Here is a 23,457-nt window from a genome sequence, read left to right as displayed (position 1 = left end):
CATTTTTCAGCTACTAGCTTCAGTGTTTTCAGGCATTAGCTTTAGTGATTTCATACACGTTGACTTTTAACCATTATTTTAAAACTGTACTGTATACAAGTTCAAGAGCCCAAATTGTGCTGAGGAGCTTAAAAGTTGAATGGCTTCTGTAGTTTAAAGTGTACTTGACCTTCTTAGTTTTGTAGAACTGAAAGTTCCATCCATCCATTTTCCTTACCGCTTCGTCCCTTTCGGGGTCGCGGGGGTGCTGGAGCCTAACCCAGCTACTGATGGGCGAAGGCGGGGTACACCCTGGACAGGTCTCCAGTCTGTCTCAGGGCCTCAATCACACACACATCCACTCTCACATTCACACCTAGGGGCAATTTAGAGTCACCAATTAACCTATGAAGCATGTTTTTGGATGGTGGGAGGAAGCCGGAGTCCCCGGTGAAAACCCACGCATGCACGGGGAGAACATGCAAACTCCACACAGAAAGGTCCCAGCCGGGAGTCGAACCGGGGCCTTCTCGCTGTGAGGCCAGAACGCTAACCACTGCGCCACCGTGCAGCCCAGAACTGAAAGTTTTCAGCTGAAAAATGGGCTTTTAAAGAATCTACAAGCCATTTTTAATGGACTTAATAAGCAGTAGTTGGTTGAATGGTTTAAAAAGCTTAAGAGTCATGAGGTTGAAACTTCCGATCAGCTGTCTCCTAAAAGAGATGAATATTTTAATAGCTGAATAGGTGAAGTGATTGAAGAGCTCCAGACGGACAAAAAAGTACAAAGAAAAATGGACGACTAGTGTGAACGCTCCACATCATCCACACAATCATTTGGAGGACGACTGCTTTCAATGTAGCGGCTAAAGTTAGAGCTACGAGATGACTCTTTCTCGTCTGTTCTTGGTTGACTTTAACTTTATAAAGAAAAGCTCAGGAAGTGAAAATCAAAAAACAAAAAAGATTTGTCCGTGTGAGGCAGTTTTTTGGAACCAGCCGTCCATCCCAGCAGTCTCTGCTTCATGAGCGCGGTGAGGAAAACAGGCTTCTTCATAAGGTCTTTATTGAGTTTGAACCGCAGGTTTAAACATATTTACACAGACTGTCATCTCACTTTGTAGTCCAGTAAAAATACAGAGAACTCTCACTGAATAGAGTCTTTGTGAGGTTTCCTCCTCATCTAACACTCAGGACTGAACAGAGATGGGGGTGATGGTGGCTGAAGTCTCTCCTAAATGAAACCATGCAGCAGTTCAGCCTCATGTGCTCCGACAGGACGCCGTGGGGTCAAACTGGGGCAAAGGTCACGACACCCCAGCTTCAGACACACATCCTGACAGACGGCGGCAGATCCCAGGATTTTTGGCACATTTGAACTCCAGCTGAAACATGGACAGCAGAAGCAGGAGAAGAAGCTCCTGCAGCTCGTCACACTGCAGATCCACCATGCAGGACAAACGTCAGGAACCGTGGAGTTAAAGAACAAACCAGCTCAGATGAAACTGGTCAGAGTTAATGTGGATCAGATGGAGATTAGTCGATGGATCACATCTGGATTTCTGAAGGCTGCAGGAATCCATTTTAATGATGCTTCAGCTCCTTCACGCTCAGCTTTGAAGTTTGTAAAAATAACTTCTAAATGAGCATTTTTAATAAATAACCCAAAAACTCTTCATCAAATCAGAGAAAAAGTCATGAAAATGTTTTTCTTTTACCTAAAATGGAGTTTGTTTCTGACAGGAACCTCCAGGACGACTTTGGTTCTGTCCCACCGTCGCATCTTTCTGGAGAAACTTTAGTTTTTACTCTCAGCTGCTTCGTTTCTTCTGTCCAGAACCTAGAAGTGGGAGCAGAAAAGCTTCTCGCCCGGGTTCTACAGAACTGTTCTGATGAGGAGCAGCAGAAGACGGAGCGACGAGAGCTGAGCTGGAAACGCTGTACATGACAATGAAATCAGTGTGTGGAGGGGGGGTACAAATGTGATAGGAACTAACCCCCCCCCTGAAAAGAGAGCGTCCTGCTGTGCAGAAGACAATGAGAAAGGAGACGCGGCGTCTTCGTTTATTCACCTGTCAGTGCTCTGGCCCCTCCTTCCCATACAAAGTGCACAAACATGGATTACAAGGGGGCGGGGGGCAGTTGTAACAGGAACATCAACAGAAGCTGACATGAAAATGATGAGGAAACCTCTCAGAGAGGATGGGGGGTCAGAAAACCTTACAAAGGAAAGCAGCTTCTGATCAATAGCAGCAGAAAGTTCTGGCAGTCCCACCATCATCATCTTCATCTGCAGCTGAGCGTCACCCCGCCTGTCTGATGGTTGAAGTCTTCAGTGGGGGGTTTCAGGGAAAAGGGGAGGGGCTTGTCTCCATTAACCATTCCAAAACCTACCTCAAAGTGTTCACCGACTCGTCTGTGGAGTCCTGACGCGTCTGCTTGAAGGAGAGAAAGCCCCGCCCCCCCACAGTCTGAAGGGAAAGTCTGGGGTGCAGTGGTGTCCTTCGGGGGGGGGGATGAGCAGCACCGTCCTTCTGAGTGAATTCACAGATCATAACAGAAGACAACAGAGGGGGGGCAGAGTCCGTTCTCTCGTGTCCCCCGGCTCGTGTCTGCAGTCCAAACGCAGAGGAGTCTGAATGAAAGTTACTCTTGAGTTGGTGGGGGTGGGTGTGGGGGTGTTTCTGTGATGGGGCAGAGAGTCTGGAGGGGGGGTCCGTCTACCGCTGAGCAGGCTCACTGCCAGGCAGAGTGATGTTCCCCAGGTGGAGGACGGGGAGGGGGTGGGCCTCTGTGTTGAAGACCCAGTTCTCCAGAGGCAGCAGGTCATCGCTGGAGAACAGCAGGTACAGATACCTGGAGGGGGGGGGGGGAGAGAGATTCAGTAACGAGGTTCTCCATCAGGAAGACGGAGGTCCACTTTCAGTCCGATTGCATATGATAACTGTTGACTAACACAACTCCCCCATGGGTTAAACATCTCATGATGTGTTTAAAGTCCTCCTCTGATGAAAGTCATGTGTTTTGAGTTTAAATCATGTCCGTTTGTTATTTTTCTTTGAAAGAGAACAAAGAATAAGAAATCCTTTAGTTTTTCATTTCTGAGTATTTCTCCTTTTAAATCAATCAAACTGTCTTGGACAGACTCTGTTTGAATGAATGATCTTCTTTCCATCAACAGCTCTGCTGCACATGCACTAAACCCTCATCTGTTCCTAGTGTCTAGTTCAGGTTCTGGAGAAGAGAAGATGGTATCTTCACATTGACTGCAGTCAAATGAGCCGCCGTTCACATTTCTGTGGTCAAATCAGCATCACTGGATTTTTGGTGTGAGTTTCATCCAATACTTACGGTAGCAGGACTGAGAACGCTGGAAAATCTCCACCAGACTCCACGGAGCTTCTTGATGTGACCACGGAAATGTGAACGGCGGCTCATTTGACCGCAGTTGGAAAGGATTGTAAATCAATGAAAGAGCATTTTGATGTTAGCTTTGATTATTTTATCAAGAACTCTGAGAAACCAATGATTGAATGTATTGATCACAGTCAATAAACATTGGAGAATTAGCTAAAAGAGTCTTTGGTGAACTGGAAGGAGAAAGAATCAGGATTTTGGAGGAAGTTCTGTCCATGAAGATCTTCACTTCCTCGTCCAGCTGACATCCGGATCAGAACCATACGGCTGGACATTACCCAGATTGATGGATGTTTTTATGTAGCAGCGGGGAAGATTTATGCTAGAGAGACACAGAGCTATCATAATCAGGTGGGGGGGATCAGGGGCGGAGCTCCAAAAGCCACGCCCTCTCAGAGGAGATTGTGGAAACTTCACATCGACATGAAAAATGTCTTTTTAAGACATTAAGGTTGTGGGCTTTTGGTTAAAAACTTCACAATCATAATTAAAACACTACTGGGAACATTTTTTTTTTATGGTCATAGGAGGTTTTAAGCGACCACTTCCAATGAAAAGTCTAAACACGTGTGAATGTGCGTTTCAGGCTCATGTGATCAAAAATCTGGAGTTCCTGTGTAGCTACACCAGTTTCTACAGCTGTTTTCAGGATTTACATACAAAACCTGTGAACACTAAACGTTCGTTGAAAGTTAAACTAGTTTGACCAATCAGGGACTCAGATTTGGTGGTGACAAATGGATGGCGTCATTCTTAATTTAGGAAAGTGCCAACCTTTTGAAAATTGATCATGAAGGATAAATGAATAATTGCAGTTTGTGTCTGGCTGGAATTCTATGAAGCTGTCTTCCAGATATCAGAACAGAGCTGAGACCGAAAAATCCTGGAAATTTGAGCGCTTCAACATTCCTTCGTCTTCCAGCTGTAGGTGGACATGTGATAGTAAACAGTAGAAGAAGGAGCCCCTCCCTGCTCGTCCAGCCACACAGATTTCAGGTTTTGATCACAATAATTTGATTAATTTATCTCTCTGGGATATGAATAAAGTTCAATTCAATTCAATTCAATAAAGATGAATCCAGACTGTTAAGACTGGTTTTATCATAAGAATAAAAATAGTTTGAGTTATTTGTAAATTAATTTGCAATCAAATATGTTTTTTTTTCCTGAAAGTTTTTCCAAGTACAGAAGAAAATTATAGATAAGCTCCACAGCATTAACAAGCTGTGCTGCCAGGTAGCATGCCTGCCAGCTGATCAGCATCTTTTTTTCCTTTAAGGAAGGAAGAAAATAAAAACACGAGGAGTGATCAGAAGTGCAGAAGTGGCAGCTTCAAGCAGCAGCTGCGTGGCGTTTGCTGCTGCGACTGCTATGCAGCCGGCAGGGACAAACGGAGAAATGTCAGCGTCTCAGACATGGAGGACGACATTTCACGACTTGTGCGGCGCAGACAGATTCTGCTGGAGTTTGATGCTCGGTGGGTGTTCCTTTCATCTGAAGAGGTAAGTGACAGGCGGCTGCAGGAGCGTCTGTGTCCTGCAGGGCAGCACAGCAGCCAGCAGAGGGACTCAGAGAGCCATGTAAGAGTCACTGTCAGTCTCCTTCCTCCACCCAGCACACACCAAGATGAAGACCATGCAGGCAGCAGCTACAGTTACATCACACATACTCAACCACAAAAAAAAAGTTGGTGTGCTTTTTAGTAGGGATGTCCCGATCAGGTTTTTTTGGGCCCGATCCGATTCAGAGTCATTTGATTTTGTGTATCTGCTGATACCGAGTCCCGATCCGATACTTTTATAAGACATTTAAAACATGAATAAATTGAAGAAACAGATTAGTGTTGTCCCTTATTTATATTTCATTAACCTTCTTTTATCATTAAAACTTAAATAAAACACTTCTGTGAAGTAGCTTTAATAAACAAGTAAAAATACAGCAAATATAAACTAGGAAAAAAAAAAATTCTTGTTTTATAAGTGATAATTAGTCATGTGATAAAGTTTAGTGACTTTAGCTTTAACATCTTTAGAGCTATTGAACATTTTTGACCAAATGTGATTCCTGTCCTCATTTAAAATTCTTAAACATAAATTATGACTTTGTTTTAGCATGAAATTTGATGAGTGTTCATGAATAGCTGATGTCATTATTAGTTTTAATGTATTAGTTTTATTTATTTAGTTATTTTTAAGATTATGTGCTTCTTTTTTAAGTTCTTAAGACATCACATTTTCAGTTTTATTACCACAGTAGTTAATTTTCTTAACTGTTATTTCTCTCTCAGATAAATAAAACAGGCATATCAAAGGACAGCTCGGGTCCTAAGCAGTTAAATCACGGCGCTAGCATGTAGCAGTTAGCAGCTGCTGTGTAGCCATCTGCCCTGAAGCACAAAGAGCTTCATATTAAAAATAAACAGAAACTTTTTCTGCTGGAATACCTTTAGATGTTGTTGTTTGAGTTATGACAAACCAATAGAGACACTTGCTGTCAGTTTAAAGCGTTTTTAAAAGAGTTATTGATCCCGGAAGTAAGCTTTCTAGCTAGCTTTGTTTACAAGTTAGCCTTCTGCTTGAGCTGCTGGCATTTTCTGCTGCGTTTTCTGGTGATGACAGTTTTGGATCTTTTCATGACATTCAGACTTGTAGTGGGGATGAAATATAAGGCTCTGATCATAATGAGAATAAATGAAATATTCGATCCTGATCGGACAAAGGAGTCCGATTCCGATCGAGTCCCAAACCACGTGATCGGCCCCGATTTCCGATCACGTGATCGGCCCCGATTTCCGATCACGTGATCGGATCGGGACATCCCTACTTTTTAGTGTCAAAGACGATTACAAAGTTAGTCATGTAGTTTAAAGTGCTACTCTGATCATCTTTGATCCGTTTATAAAGTGTTCCCAGTGATCTTATAATTATGGTGATGCTGTTTTTATCCAAAATCATAAAATCTTGCATCATTTTCTAGGACATAGTTCCTGCAGAGCAGCAGAAATTCACCTCTGGACAGAAAGACTTTCATTTCATTAAAAAGTTAATTAAAACTAGAAAAGTTGCATCACTTGCGGCAATGCTAATATTAATGCTTGCTGCTGAAAGTAGTCACTAAAGATGCTGAGGCTTTTTGCTGAAAATGGTGACACAATTTACTTTATTTGGTGTAGGGATTTACTGAAAATGCAAAATCTATTTTTAAATGTTTAATTTGCTAAAAGACTGGTAATTTTGCTAAAGAACTATGAAAGAGTGCTGAAGTTGACCTAAATTTCTGAAAAGTTTGTAGTGAAATTGCTTAAAATCCCTAATACATGCCAATTTTGCAAATTGTTGCTTAAATATGAGCTAAGCTCCAAATTAGCCCAAAAAACCTCAGTAGATGAAAATTAAATTAGCCAAAAACGTTAGCCTGTTGCTATAGAAGCTAAACTCTAAATTTGTCAACTAAAACCTCAGTAGATAACAAATTTAGTCAGAAACGTTAGCCTGTTGATTTAATTTTAGCTATACTCCAAATTAGCATAAAAAAACTTCAGTAGATGCCAAATTAGCTAAAAAAGCTAGCACGTAGCTTAAATACTAGCTAAACTCCAAAATTACCTAATATTCCTTAGTAAACTAAATTAGTCAAAAAAGTAGCATGTTGCTAAAATATTAGCTGAACTCTAAAATGTTTTTAAACTACTATCAAAGCTGAAAACATAACCCGTGAATACATTTAAACATTTGTTTGTTAATCTACCTAAAATCTTGAAATTTGAAGACATTCTCATTCATTTCCATTGGGTCATATTTTGCTCCATATTGTAAAAACTATAAAGTTTATGAATATCAAAAATACAAGCAGTAATGTCCTGAAGGAGCTCAACGTTTGGATTTAAGGGTAGCTAAATCACTGAAAGTGTGGTTGGGTTTTTATGTGTAAAAAAACGTACGGAAAGGAGAATCACTAAAGTGTGAATGCTGACTAAGCAATCACACAATTCAAAAGTCATCTGTTCAACAAAAGATGAACACAAATGGAATCAATTCGTAGATCTACATCAACAGACTTCTACACCATAAGTTATTTACTTAAACAAAAATAACCACCCTGTATTTGCTACACCTTTATTTCTTTACGGCTTCACTCGTCTTTTCTTGTGTACACACTGCCTTTTTGGTTGTTGTGAATGCTATTTATGTAGTACATGAGAATTCTTGAAAAACACAATAAAAATTGAATTAAAAAATAAATAAATTCACCTCCGAGATGTGGGCAGAACTTTTTTTGCAGAGTAAGCCTTCCCTCATTTCCCATCATCCCTTTGTTTACGTTCTCTCCTGCTAGCTTACAACCCCAAGCTAATATTACCGGAGCAACAATTGCTGTGCAGTGGTACAGTTTGGATCCAGACTCCAGACATTCGTGGATCTATTGTCTGCAGGTGGAGTGCAGCAGGAAGTCTGGGGTCTGCTGACTGTAGTTTGTACATCACACTTACATTTTCACCATGAAATGTAAATGATGATCTGAAAATGTAACAATTATTGAGATTATTTAAGTGCTGAATATTAATATCTGTTTCCTAGCTTGTTGTCATTGTTGATAATTATGGTGAGAAATCAGTGTCTTCACATAGAGGAGTATCATTATTATTATTAACAAATTATTACCAACTATAAACCAAGTGAATGTGTTATTTCCAAAATGGTAGCCCTTCATATGACTCAGTACACATGAAGTAGCCCTCAGGTTCTTTAATGAGAATATTTAGATTTTTACTGCATTAGCAAATGGAGCTGATTTAATTATTACCTTTTGTATCAGAATTCTTTGAATACAATCTGCACAAAATGTCTTTTTTTAATGAGAATATTAGATTATTGTTACTGATTAATATAAATGATTTGTTGTGGATGCTTTGAAACTTTATTACATCAATGATATTAATGATACTTAATAGCCTGAATCTATTAATATTTGATATTAAATCCTGTACCGGATATTGATAATTCGTGCAGAGAAAATGGTCGAGTCGGGGTGGGATTATATAAATTCGCTTCCTTCCACTCCCTTTCAAGCAATCTACTTGTGATTCACTAAGTGATACGTTATGTGTTATGACCTGATTGGTTGAAATAAACCATTTCATTCATTCATTCAGGTTCAAAAAGGTTTGTGACCCCTGACCTGAATTACTCAGAAATCAATTTTAATCTTAATTTTCTTTACCAATGTCCACCCTCATTGGTAAAATGCTACAAGAACATGTTAAAAACACCAACAAGACCATTTCTCTTGGAGTGGGTCTTTGATGAAGAGATGTTCAGGGTGGTCCACCTACACTCAGACTTGGGTGGAGTCGGTTTCTGATGTTTATGACCATAAATCTTGAGGTTTAGCTGCAAATGTGCTTTAGGATCCTCAGTAAAATACTTGAAGTGACTTACTTGAGGGTCTCGGCCAGGAAGAAGCTCTGCTGGACGTCGTCGTAGGTGGGGTTGGACGAGTACACGTCCTTCACTCCAGAGAAACCCCCACTCACCCGGCAGTACTTATCAATGGCCTGGAGGACAACAGGGACACGTGTGAGAGGGGGGGGGGGGGGAAGGAGAAGGAGCAGAGGGAGGACGAGCGTCCAACAAAAGGCAGAAAAATGAAGACAGTGGAGAAAAATGGAGCCGCAGAAGGAGGAAGGAAGGATGAAGAAACAACAGAGAAACGAGAAGGGCAAAGAGAGAGTGGGAGGAGGAGAGCAGTTTTAATTAGCTTATAAAAACACACTATAATTAATTTCTGTGCTTGTGACAGATTAGAGAAAGTCCTGAGGAACACGCAGGGAGCAGCAGAATCACCAACACTAGCTGGCATTTCAGGGTTCTCCTGGATTTTTGCTTCTCCTGTCTAAAAGTGATGAGCCTCTGTTGGCTTCATCTTGTTGACCTGACCTACAATAATGGTGTCACTTTAGGAAGATCTTTGTCCACTGCTCTTCTAAGAATTAGCTAGTTCTGTCAATCGACTAAAAAATTAATCAGATTAACCACACTTTTAGGTTTGGTATTAATCACGACTAATCCCAATGTTTTACTTGGTACATTTTATTTGACTTTAACAAAAACAGGCCAGAAAAAACTTTTTCCTTAATTTTTATTGTCTGTAAATTTTTAAAGGATAAACAGGACAGTTGGAGGCTGACTCTGGAATAAAAGGGGGTGGGGCTGAGCGGAGGAGGTGTGGTCTGGATCTGTGATTGACAGTGAGGACAGTGACCAGAGTATGTTTTTGTCGTTATCTCAATAAAAAAAAGAAAACAATCCTAAGATTCAAGGGGCCAGAGCAAGCTGCCTCCCCACCCACAGGTGGTCTTTGTCTGCTGGTAAGTCAGCTTTCCAAGAGCCGGTTTAATAACCACACAAGCTCTGCCGCTCTCACACGGTCAGCTTCAGCCCTCAGTGTGGAGCGTTGGCTTTTATACTGGAGTTGCAGAGATTGATAACGTGAAACTTCTGACATGATGTAGGACGTACACCAGAGGTGTCCAAAGTCAGCCCTCGAGGGCCACTGTCCTACATGTTTTCCAACTAACCAACCATTGAAGCTCCTTATTGGCCAAACACACCTGAACCAGGTAATTGTCATGAGTCCCTCCTCATGACAATTACCTGGTTCAGGTGTGTCCAGCCATCGTGTGTCCAGGTATGTTAGAAAACATACAGGAAGGTGGCACTCAATCCAGAGAAACCAAAACTTTCTGTGAAATATTGAGTTTTAATTCTCAAAATCATGAAGCTCCATCAAAGCCATCACTCTTTATATTCAAATGTTCATTAACTCAATACATGATTCAATTTTGCAGTCAGCATGGCGATTAGTCGCAGTTCCACACAGAGATTAATGTGATTAAAATGGGAATAGTTGTCCATGACATGTTTTACATGAAAACTTCTCGGATGCAGTCATGCCTCTGAGGCTGACAGAGTTCTACAGGTGAGCGGTTTCTTCTTCAGAGGCTCCTCCCTCCTCACATGCTGACTGAACCCCCCTCACGCAGTGGATCAGGACTCCTGTTAGTCCTGTACTTCCCACATCGACTTCTGGTTTGTGTTAGATTCACTTTCAAACGTTAAATGTTTTTTACCTATTCGATCCAGATTATTTTTGTCTTTTTGAACTTTGAATAACTGCTGTTTCCTCTTCTTCAGCCCCAACACTTGATAGATCTTCTACATGTGATGATATGTCCAGAAAAGGCAGATTTGAACAACACAAAAAGCAGTTTTGACTCGAGCTGGTTTGCTCTGAACTAACATTGATTTATGCAGAAGTGTAGCTGTTCATCTGGAGTATTTATGTCTCCTAAATTATTCAGAGTTCATGTCTGGTTGAAGAGGATTCACCAGGTTCCTCCATGTGTGGCTAGCACAGGAACAAAACTAGACAACTGTTCTGAAGCGAGAATCCAAACACCAGCAGAACCAGAACCAGCTGAAATCACGACACCAGAAAACCATCACCTGGAACTTTAATCGACCTTCGTGTAACTGTAAAACAGACCTGCATACAAACAGCAGCAGCGCCTCGCTCATCCACTTCACAACCAGAACATGTAAGGAAGGAATTATCTTTGTCCTTGAGGCCCCCCCCCCCACACCTCCTCCATCATGTCCTCAGGTGACCTCCTGCTTGTCAGCAGATTTACTCCATGAAGAGTCTGGACCATAATTCCTGTTATTCATGCGCTGCTGCACCCACCGTGAGTCCGCCCTTCTGGATCCACACTGCAGCCACCCGCAGCTGCAGCTACACAATGTACACAACAACCAGCTGGAAGCACACAGCACCATGTCTGAGCGCTGCAGCATCCACAACGGCGCTCTGATGTCCTGTAGAAGGGACGTTTGGAACACACGCTCGCGCTCTGCAGCACCACCTGTGCTACAGACATAAATAATCCAGGTGAACAGTCCACGGCAGAGAGGAGGACACGCCTCCAGAAGAAGCAGCAGAGCTTCACCTGCATCCACCACACACAGGACCAGGGTTTGATTCCTAAACCAGGACAGATGTGAAATCCAGAGAAACACAGAGGAGCGAATACACAAGGCCTTCAGTAATCTGTAGCACAGCAACTGATGGAGAAATTATGAACAAAATCCCCATGGAGGAAACACAATCCCTCAGTGGAGTGAGGTGTCACTGAAGTCCCACTCCAATCTACAGTTTTTATCAGTGATATATATCCCTGGATTGGAAATCACGTGACATACACCGTGACAAACATGCAGCATTACTATGCATCGAGTCTTCCTGAGTGATGAATGGAGGAGGTCTGAATGAGTACGCAAAGAACCACAAAACAGGATACAATGTTTTACAATCAACTGAAAAAAAACATAACAAAATAATCAGATCAGAGGAATCATCACAGGACAGGAATCTCATTTTAATAGAGAGAATTTAGGCTGAGAAATGGGAGCTAGCAACTCGCGAGTAGCATGCTAGCTTGGTTCTTCAATGCATGTTTTTATCAATGTTCGATGTTTTAAAACATGGATGATGTTATTTACACGTATTTATGTGCAACCAGCACAAATACTGATGGAAATTCATGTTGGCAACACGTAAAATGTGCGAATAAGATGCACATCTGTGCTGGCAAAGTAGCATGGAGCTACTTTAAGAGCCTCCGAGGCTAAATCTTGTCTGTTTAGCACAGAGGCAAAATCACATATATTTAAAAGCTGTTAATTTGACAGCAATGCATTACCTGTAGCAGTAGAAGGCACAATTGCTGCACTATTTACAGATTAATCTTTATAGATAATAAATATTTAAATATACCAAAAGATCAATCATTTTCTAAGCTTTAATTCGAGCCATATTTTGTAAAAATCGGTTAAAAATGAAGGAGCTAGCCTGATTTCTGTGGTTGTTGTCTGCCTGTCCTCCATTGAAACAGCAGCGTTCTGCTGCCATGACTCCATGGATAGTAATGGCTCCTGCGCGTGCACGTCTCTATGTATAGCAGCGAATAGACCAGGGCCAATCCAGTAAGATATATCAATGTTTTTTAATGCAAAATTGTTCCTAGTGATCTTTTAACTATGATAATACAGTTTTTAGCTAAAATCAGAAAGACTGTGTTGTTTTCTAGGACATAGTTTCTGCAGAGCGGCAGTAAAAAGTTTTTCTCTGACTTGTGAGCGGGATTGTTGTGATGGAAGCTGCCTTCCCAGCATTCCTTTGTGTGCACTCTCTCCCGCTAGCTTATAGCACCTCACTACCTCAAGGTAACATTAGCGTAGAAAGAAATCTGTATCTGTAATTTGTCTCAAAAAATTATTAGATATACTTGTCTTCATAAAATAATGTTTTTGACAACAAAAGCTTCTAAAGTTAGTTATAAAAAAGAAAAAAGAGGAGTGAGGAAACAGGAAGTAGAACAATGCCGGTGTTGGAGTGTAAAAGTGGGGAAGAACTAAGAAAAATCTATCATGCTAATAATAAACACATGTTGCAACTTAGAAATGAAAAAAAAAATATATTTTTAAAACTTCTGAGCAAAAAATGTGTCTAATGTAGGATTTTTTTATTTTGAATGTTAACATTTTCACAAAAATCTTTAACAAGAAAATAAATGTTTGTTAATAAACATGCTACACTCCTCCTGCTTCACTATTTGATCCAAATGTTTTATCACATTATAGAGTTTTTCATTTGCATTTTTTATTCGTTCCAGAAGTTAAATGAGAAATGTTCACTGTGTTGTTAATGGTTTGTGATTATTTAACATTAAAGATCTATTTGAAGCTAAAACAGTGAAGGCGGAGAGCTGACATTTAACTGTGTGCACACCAACGCCTAACGTGAAGGAGGAAAAGAAGCGACAGCTCTTTGACCGCCGTCTATTGGCCTGAAACCTGCTCCTCCTCCATTCATTGACTCTGACGCTGGAGAAAAGAGGAAAACAGATCATGGAGGACTTTGATAAAGGAGAGACATCCACTCCCTGATAGAAGGTAATCTCTTCCAGAGGGCTTTTTCTTTCTGCTTTGTTCTCATGAAACATGCAGGAAAGAAAGGAAGAAAGGGGCCGGCCCATTCTATCCGGTCCTCCAGATCATTTTATTTTATTGTTATTAATGACCCGATGTTATCTTGTGCTTATTTCTAATTTTTGTAATTTTGACAAAATATATTTTTATGGAGAGTAAAATATTGAAAGTTATTTAAGGTTTAAGTTGATTTATTCTGGAATAATATTCCTGCCTTTTTATTATTCATAAATATGTTAAAAAGTTACGGTTTTAAAAGAAGACAAACTGTTGCACCTACTTTGGTCCTTCTGCATTCATGTCAGTTCTATTCATATCACAGAACATCAATGAACATTTTCTATGGAGTCTTTATCGATCTTCTCAAACTGGTCTAGAAGAACCTTCTCAGAAGCAAAGTGGGGGCGGGGCTTCCTCACCTGTGTGGCCTCCCAGCCCCACTGCCTGTATTTGGGATCGTGGGTGAACCTCCACATGTACCAGTACGTCTCGATCACCTCTGGCCGCAGGATGTAATACTTCTCATTCTGCCGAACAGCCACCGCCTCCAGGCCGCTGTCGAACTTGAAGGCCTCCGGGCCGAGCTTCAGCACTGCAGGACGAGGAGGAAAATGAGGTTACAGGAAGGGAAACTGAAAGAGAGGAGGAGCAGAGCGAGGAGATGATGGGAGGACGGAGGAGTCAGACCTGTCTGATTGCAGACTGGAAGTGGATCTGATCTTTTGCTTGGTTTGTCTCGATGGTTCAGTAGCTGCTGATTACAGGTCAGTGCTTCTACAAATGAGCTTGAGAGCAATAAAACCTCACTGACTTTACTGCCTTTTTATCTTTGATAGGATATTTCACAGATAAACCGTGAGAGCAGAAAGTGTCCACTGAGTCTTCTGTTTGGGGTTAGAACTGAAATCCTCCCTCTGTGTTACCTCAGTTGTTCCCATTTTAACAGCATCTCATTTTGATCACATTTTTTTTTTATAAAAAGGACAAAGTTTAGACAAATATGAGCCAAAATCTAGTTTTTTACTTAAGTCAATTGAAAAACCCAAGTACTCATTTTTATTACACATCTTCTCCAAAAAATATGATTTTTGTAAAGTTTTTTTTAAATCATGTTTTGGCAAATTGGCTGGTTCTTAGTGGATTTCTAATGACAACAGTTTTAGTAAATTAGTATATTTTTTAAAAAGTTGTTATTATTTGATTGTGCCTTTTGTCATTGTGTTACTATTGTTCTTATGTTTGTTTTATTTACTTAACACCAGGGATATACAAGTACACATAGAGTTGGGCCAGACTGAAAATAAAGTAAGGTGATATCATTAACCAAATGACAGAGTATAACAAACCTTAACACTGGGTGGAATCACGGCCCAAAAAAGCCTTCTGAAAACCAAATGACTTTTAAGGTAATTCTTAATAATAAAATTGAGATGTTTGTTAACCACGTACAGAATAAAAAAACATGTTTACATTATGAATGAGGATGGAATTACAGGCTCATACTGTATCATCTGAAACAGGTTGTTCTTACACCATTGTTTCTTTGTAAACATAGTTCAGGATTTTGTTGATCTGTGCCATGCTTTAAAGTTTAAGAATGCTTTATTTTGAAGGGTAAAGAGGAAGTGCCTTCTCTTCATTGGTTAATTAGTGAACATTGACTGTGTGTTCTGGTTGAAGCAGAATATCTTTGTTTCAGGTTAATAACGTCTAGATCAGGGATAGGCAACTCCAGGCCTTGAGGGCCGCAGTGTCTGGATGATTCCAGATATAAAGCCCTTCTCATGATTGATCACCTGGTCCAGGTGTGTCCACACCTGCAGCAAACTTTTTCAAAAAATGGTTTAAAATTCAGAAAGAACAGCATTCAAAAGGTTTAAAGTCCAGTTGGGTTCTGAGGTCTTTACACTGGTTACCTGTCTGTCAGAGGATAGACTTTAAAGTTCTGTTACTGGTTTATAAAGCTTTGAAATGGTTTAGCAAACTGAAACACTCAGTGTATTTAAATCCAGGTTAAAGACTCACCTGTTCTCAGCTGCATTTGATTGTATGGAATTCAAACATTACATCCCCACTGCTACTTTAAGATTTTTTTAAGCAATTGTTCCAATTTAAATGTAATTTTCCTTCTTTTTCTTGATTGCTGCAAAGTCTGCTAGATTTAGGGATGGTGGTGTTCAAGACCTGGACTAAAAACAGGTGAAAAAGCAGATAATAAAACACGTTTGAAAAATACTGCCTTTATCAACACAAACCGACACTGACTGATGTCCACAGATCCATCTTTATCCAGTAGCATCCCTCATGAGTCTTTGTCTCTTAGCCAGCATTAACAATAAATCATAGAAATATTGTAGACTTTTTACAAAGTCCCTTTGAGGAGAAGGCTGCAGTAGTGTGTGGAATCTGATCAGGATGCAGACTGAGTTAATAGTGACCCAGTGACCTCTGATAACCCAGAGATGAGAGGAGTTCATTTGAGTGTGGAGCACGCACAGCTATCACGACAGAGGCTGAATCCTGGAGAAGTCTGCTCTGGATTCTTCTCTCCATCTCCATCTCATTTCACCTTTTCCTGCATCTTTCATTGTTGCCATAGAAACCTGGTCTTTTTCTCACTGAAACCTTATACTTCTTGACAACAGACGCACAAATGAGCAGGATGCACTCTGGTATTTCTTAACTGACATCCATTGATCTCAGCGGTCTCCGTTGAATAAGAAATGACGGTTAAGCTCCAGGGACCTTAAAAATGCAAGATAAGAGAAAAGAGCAGATTCTATCTGCCAGGCTATGAAAAATGAACAGTGATTAGAGCCGGCAGCAGATCCATGTTGGTTCAGCATGTAAGAAGCTTTGGCATGTTGTGACACCAACAGAAGCTCCAGCAGTGAACCAAAAACAACGATCAGGTTTGATGTTGAGTGTTTTACCTCAGAGGATGCTCTGACATTATAAGAACAGGAGAAGCTCCATCACTTGCTTCTTTTCAAACTTCAGCTGACTTATTTTCCCTCGTTTTAGATTTTGTTTCCTATATTCCAGCACACAGGAACAGTTGCCCAGGTGTAGGAGCATGGGGCTGCAGAGGTGTCGGCTCACCTGTGCGGTCGTAGGACTCATGGCAGGTGTGTGCGATCTCCGCTCCGAGCTGCAGGTAGTGTCCGGCCTTGTCGTCGGGCGAGCCGTCGGCGCCGAGAGCGAACATGCCTCCGGCGAAGCAGGCCAGGTGGCCCATCTTCCTCTCCAGGTGGCCATTCTTCCACTCGCCGATGAAAGTCAGCCCGCCGTTGGACTTGCGTATGAGGTGGCGCTCGATGGCCTGAAGTGCCGTAAAGTAATTGGAGACAACAGTTTATAAAGTCAATGAAGACGAGCAGTTATGGTCAGATGACTGGGGCTTTCCTCTGTCTGTCTGCAGCTGGTGAATGAATCGAATCCTAACTGTGAGGAGATGGATGATGAGGGTAACAGGGTGTAAATGGGCCATTGACATTGAGTGCAATTACAAGTGAGTGAGTGAAATGAAACAGAAGAAAAAATGTCAAGCGTGAAAGCCAGCCTCATCTCTCACCCTTTGCTCTGTGACATCTGCTCAGCCCAGTCTGACACTCATAATCATCAAAAGACATCATCATCATCATCATCCACAGGCTGGAGCTTCATCACGACATGATTACCACAGAGCAATTGGACACCTGTCCTTTGTGCAGCTGGATGCCAACACTCAGCTTTCATGGAGTCAAGCATGCGTTCATCCGGTTAAGGGAGACTAAAGGTCAGGTGTACCTCGATGGCGTCGTCGTAGGTCTTGCGAGCTTCTGTGTCCGTCTTGTCAGACATGAGCCACGCCTTGAGCAGGTACTCATAGAAGCTGTCGCCCAGCCCTCCAACTGAAGTGTGATCTGCAGACATAAAGAGAGGAGGAGGATCAGCCAGAGGCCGTCTCACTAGAGAACCGCTGAATTATTCATTTCTAAACTTTTGGAGCCTCAGAGTCTCAGTTGTTGCTTCAGACGCATCAACGGGTTTCTCTTTCCTGCTCATCATATTGTGAGGCAGCGTCCTCTCTTTGATCTGTTGATGCGTCAGAGCTTGCAGCAACAGATTCACAGTTTTCCTAATTTGCAGGTCAACTTGGAGAGGTTGACACACGCACTTAACTACACGGAGAACAATGGCCTCCCCAAGAAGCTCGCTTTGAAGGCCAAAAGAAAAACTTTCTGCAAGTACTGATTTGCTTCTTGCTATTCTATTTTTGAGGTGACAACCTGTCTTTGACACCCTGAGGTGTTTTCTTGTAACAACATTACAAAAACAACCACAAATTGTCTCCTAGAGCGCCTGGAAACAAGAAGATGGGTGGTGATGTTTAAAATGTTGAGGAATGTGTTACTTGTTCTGTTCTGGGTCTCATCTTTCACTGTTATCTCACACGTCTACATGAATTATCACCTTTCCATGGATGAAACGTTTATTTATCACTGACATAACAGGGCAGAAGCAGGATCTCCCTTCCCCTGTGAGCAGCCATCTCTTTAACTCTACATAATCACATTTGATATCGAAGCAGATGCTTTGAGTCTCATCATCAAGCAGATTCTTATCCGTATGAAAATGCCTGCAGGGAACTGAGGGGATACTGAAAGAGAGGGACCAGGAGACACTGATGAATTATTCATCTTTTGTCACGTAGAAACCTCGCAAACAACCTTGAAGGCATTACTCAGGGAAAAGAGTGCTCAGGAGTTCCTGACGTGAATGTGCATGTGGGTGCTCTCACATAGAAGAGGCCGCTCAAAGTCAACTTTTTTACTCACACTTACCCCACAAAGGAAAACTGGGAAATATTTGACTGAAAATGATACTATCTGATGATAATAATAATAATAATAATAATAATAATAATAATAATAATAAAGGAGGGTCCACTACCGGGGATAGATTTTAAAGATTTTTTGGACAATGCTTATTTTTTTCAAAAATGGAAAACCCGTCTCCAATAGTCTTTCATTTTGACTGTGCTCACTGACCTCCAACTGATTTACTGTGGTACACAGCACTCAGAAAAGAGCAGCAACGCTGGATGGATTCTTATAGGAGCGATACGTGCTGTACTTCAACTGTTTGTGAATGAGTTGAATAAAGTTGGACTTATCTGACTGTAAAGTCACTTTTTAAATGTACAAACATTTTATTCTCTTGAACCAGAGAGCCACAACGGGAGGTAAAAGAGCCACATGTGGCTCCAGAGCTGCAGGTTTCAGACCTCTGGTCTACTCCATGTAGACATGACCATGTCCAGCTGTAACTCTAAAAATGTTGGGACATTTCTACAAGAAACACATTTCAAAAACTACAAAGACTGTCCCATCACATGAGACAAAATGTTCTTCACAACAGAATTAAAGATGACTAATGTTGAACTGAGATCATTTCCCCTTTTGATTGTTTGAAGACTTATTTTAAATCTGATATCTCCTGCAGGTCTCTAAAAAATAAAAGTTTTGCAGAGATTGAGCTGAGGGAACAGAAAAATCTATTTTTACTTAAAGTAAATCACTATGGTAATAACGCACGTTGGCGTGGCAACCACGTAGGGTTTGGATAAATAAGCACTTGCCAAAATTAGAAGATGCAGAGCAACAAAACTGCTGACACTTTTCATGAAAGAATAAACAGAAGACGTGTTTCAGAAACTGATTCACATGTTAAATATCACCAACACATCATTCCATCTCCAGTGAGGGCTGGTAGAGTAGAAAGATGTTTAATGTGAAAATGGTTTTAAGACCTAAGTATCTGGTTTGAAGAATGAAGGAGGACTCAGATCCTAAACTAAATCCAGGATCGTGTGAATATCCAGCCTCTTTCCTTCATAGATTAGAAAAAAACATTGTGTAACATTTGAATGCTGGAGAGCAGAGATGTTCAAACTTGTTGATGATTATTTATTCGACCGTGTTTCATCAACACAACACAGAACCCTGTTAGACTCTAACTGAAGCACTGGGTTCTTGTTTGCACTGTAGACCAGGGTTTGGAGGCAGAGCGATGGTGTTTGTGTTTATCAGAATCAGACACATGATGATTCAGCTGGGGATGAAAGTGGTTTCCTTTCATTCTCAAAGCTGAATGTTTGACATAGTTTTTATTATTTTCCCGTCTAAGTCATCCTGTGATAGGTCCGAATGAAAGCAGTGTCTGTAACTCCTACACTGAAGAGTTTCTCACATTCATGGAGGGAGGAACCAGAACCAGGTCTGAAATAACTTAACTGGAAGTATAAAGAAAAGCAACATTTGTTTGTTCCTGTTCTTAAACTTCTTCTTCTAAACATCTTGGCTCCCAGAAGAAGACGGTAGTTTAGCACACATAGTAGAGATAGAGAAATCTTTCAGCAGCAAGTGGTGGAGAATTTTCTTAACTTGATTTCAGAAAAAGATCGTCTTGTTAGACAAATGTCAACTCTGATGTGATTCTTTATAGTTTTTTTTTTAAATCAAATTTACCTTTCCTTTGATAAAAAAAAAGATTTAATTTAATATATATTCTGTCTGTGTTGACTTAAAAGCACATGTGTCAAAGTCAAGGCCCGGGGGCCGGATCCGGCCCTCCAGGTAATTCTATTTTATTGTTATTAATGATCCAATGTTATATCTTGTTCTCATTTCTAACTTGTACAATTTTGACAAAGTATATTTTTATGAAGAGTAAGTAATTGAAATGTATTTAAGGTTTAAGTTGATTTATTCTGAAATAACATTCTTGTCTTTTATTATTCATAATTATGTAAAAATGTTACGCTTTTAAAGTTTATAAAATTAGCATTCTGCTAGCTTTTTGGTCTATTTTGACATTTTCTACGATTTTTTAGGCTATTTTGGAGTTTAATATTTCAGCTACATGCTAGCTTTTTTGGCTAATTTATGCTTTTTCTTTGCATTTTTTTTAAACTATTTTGAAGTTTAGCTATTTTTTAGCTACATGCTAGCTAACCTGTTTTGGCCAACCAAAGTTTTTTTTTTTGGTTTTGTTTTTTAGGCTAATCAGGCATTATTTTCTATTCATCTAATATTGTATCTGGCTATCAGCTTCAGTGTTTTTAGCCATCAATTTCAGCATCTTCAACAGACAAATTCAGCTTACAGCATTCACACTAGCATTATCACAGGTAATGCTATATATCTTATTCATAATTATGTTAAAAAAGTTACAGTTTTAAAGCTTGTTTAATAAAAGCTTTTCCTGTTTGGCCCGTGCCCAAAGGTGCGTTTTGGATTTTGGCCCCTTGAGTTCACTACCCCCGACTTAGTGCTATAGATGATCACAAAGACCATAATTAGGAGCACGCTTTGATTGGGTGGCTCAATGGCTAAACCCATTTTGGGTGGTGGTTGAGATGGGTGGAGTAAACTCCAGTCAATTAGGCAAAACTTGTGACAAATTGAAGCTTTGGTTCCTCTCTGACGGATGTGAGCTGGCAGTTCAGTCTCTTTCTTAAATCTACGTGATCACTTAAGTTGATAAAGTGTAGACGTTGGATTCGTTTCTCAAAGCCTCCATCCATGGCGACGCTAGCATGCTTTGGTGCCGTGTGTGATACATAGGAACCAACGGCTGGTACAGTTCAGACAGAGCTGCAGCAGCACACAAAGCATCCATCAGCACTTGTCTGGACGCGCTGCCTGACAGCAAACTCTCCATCTGTTAATGTACTCATTGGTTCATCAATCAATCTGCCCTCCATCCGTCTTCAGTCCATTCATTTCCATTTATTTTCCCTGCGTTTGGCTCAAAGTCTGTGCACTTACAAGAGCATCCGTCGGCATGCTGAGCCACCAAACTCTCCATTAATGAGACCCTGCATTCATTCATATATGGGTGGGCAGGAGTGCTCCATTTGTTTGGAGGAAAAGTAAACCAGATAAAACAGAGATTACTCTGTATGGACACCAGCAGCTATTGAAAATCTATTTACCATGTCCCACTGACTTCAGGAGTGTTGTGGAATAGAATAAATAAAAATGGAGCAGTCACTAGACAACTTCCTTACTCGACACACACCCCACGTTCAATTTTAAAACAGATTTCATCTTTTCATTTCCTCGCACTGAACGGAGGAGAAAACCCGACGTAGATAGATAGGCTTATCTGATCCACAGAGACCATTACAGAAACACTTTCAAGGCAGGCAAGACTGCATTAAGAAACCATTTCATATTCACAATGCCTTCATATTCTACTGGAATATCAAAATGAAATCTGCATATCTGTAATCATACATTAAAGTTCAGATATTCAAAAAACTCAACAATTACAGTGTGAGCAGTTTCAGCAAATGACCACAAAAAAACATAAACTACTGCCTGATGATAGCACTGATGTCACAAAAAACATTTTCAACAAATAATTTGTGCTTTGTAATTTAGAAAATAAATCAATCGGTTCAACATTTTTGGTGCAAATATAAAGCCTTTATCAGATATAGAAGCTGGGTGTGATCTAGCCAGCCCCTGTTGGGGGTGCAAACAGAATATCAGGGGGGCAGGTTTGGGTCTACTGAGAACATGGGGTGGAAAATCCTCCCAAATGCATAAAAACAATGCCAACTGTTCTATAACTACTACTGTGATCCACTTGATTTGTCTTCAAGGTTTTATGTAGGATGACATTCCTGATAACACCCTCCGTGTTTACCCGGGGTCGGGACCGGAGCAGATGTGACACTAATGTCCTGTTGAGACTGGAATCTTTAAAGTTTATTTATTTAGTTTTAATTGAGTGGGTGACCAAGCGGCCAAGTGAGTGAGCGAGCGACTGAGTGAATCTGTCATTTTTCTGTATTCTGAATTCCTATTTAATGTCTTTTAAATTTATTTTTTATGTATATTGTATGTATTTTTGCCATTGAGCTATTTGTTCTTTTAAGTATTTTGTCTTTTAATTGACAGGGTGGCCGTGGTGCAGCAGTAGGGCGGAAGATTGCGGGTTCGATTCCCGCCTTACCCGTCCATGTGTCGAGGTGTCCTTGGTCAAGACACTGAACCCCAGCTTGCCTCTCGTGGAGGGTTGGTGTCAGTGTTCAGCAGGAGTGCGTGAATGGGTCTGTGACTGTAACGCGCTTTGGGCCTTCAATGAATGTAGAAAAGAGCTAAACAAGTATATGTTATTTATGCCATTTAATTATTTATTACGTGCTTTTTGTCACTTTAGTGTATTTAGTCGTTAGTTATTTAAGTTTAGTTTATGGATGCTAAACTATTAAAAGTATTAAAACAACCAGCAGAGACTGATAAATAAATTTAAAAAAACTATTTTCTCATCAAAGTACCAAACCAACAAGCTGTTACAACAGAAACACTCGATTCCTCTTTAAAAATTGTGAACAATCCATGGATGAACAAATCTGTGAAACCCCGAGCGAGCTCTGCACTCGCATGTTGTGGGTATCTGAAGAACTTTCAGCTGCTCTTTGGTGACTGTCTTACCTACAGAATTTGTTTTCACTGGAAGTAACTGGGTTGAATCCAGGATCTGAAACCCTGTTGAGCAGTTTTAGTATTTCGTTGAATCTTTTTTTTTGGTTAAATATTCTGCAGACACTATAAATATTAATCAAACACATCAGGATAATTCTCTAGGTTTTAAACGTCATTGGAGTGTCTTTTCTTTAAAGGAAGGGGTTTATTTTTTACTAATACTAAGTTAACACAAACAAATCTAGTCTATTAAACCTCTGAATTAATATTCGTTTAAAAAAGGTGTTCATAAGAATTTTTAAAAATGATTTAGTCTTTGTACCGCGTGAGATGCAACTAAGTATTTCAAAAAATAAATCAAAGCAACAGCAGGATTTGAACTCTGTTCCCTACGCTGGCAGTGCATGACAATCTGCTGTTGCCACCTGGAAGTTGACAAGAATGAATGTTTGCTGTCTCCTGAAGCCTTTTTTTAAATAGATAGATGTATATTTGTTTATTTCTGATGGGCCATGATCTAGCGTCACATCCAT

At 40.5% G+C, this 23,457-nt stretch overlaps 1 protein-coding gene across 2 annotated transcripts in view; it reads right to left on the bottom strand.

Moving 5' to 3' along the window:
• Positions 1–1,028: 1,028 nt before the first annotated feature.
• man1a2 (mannosidase, alpha, class 1A, member 2) overlaps positions 1,029–23,457 on the bottom strand; it is a 119,149-nt gene continuing 96,720 nt past the window's right edge. For both annotated transcript variants that reach the window (XM_024260564.2, XM_024260565.2), the window contains exons 10-14: positions 17,232–17,347; positions 16,545–16,764; positions 13,862–14,034; positions 8,835–8,950; positions 1,029–2,835 (exon numbers count right to left, since the gene is read on the bottom strand). In XM_024260564.2, the coding sequence (XP_024116332.1) occupies positions 2,700–2,835; positions 8,835–8,950; positions 13,862–14,034; positions 16,545–16,764; positions 17,232–17,347 (761 nt within the window). In that variant the 3' untranslated portion in view covers positions 1,029–2,699. The remainder of the gene's footprint in view (positions 2,836–8,834; positions 8,951–13,861; positions 14,035–16,544; positions 16,765–17,231; positions 17,348–23,457) is intronic.

This window comes from Oryzias melastigma, linkage group LG21 (assembly GCF_002922805.2).
Source record: "Oryzias melastigma strain HK-1 linkage group LG21, ASM292280v2, whole genome shotgun sequence".
NCBI lineage: Eukaryota > Metazoa > Chordata > Actinopteri > Beloniformes > Adrianichthyidae > Oryzias > Oryzias melastigma.
This window is presented reverse-complemented; position numbering and strand designations above follow the sequence as displayed.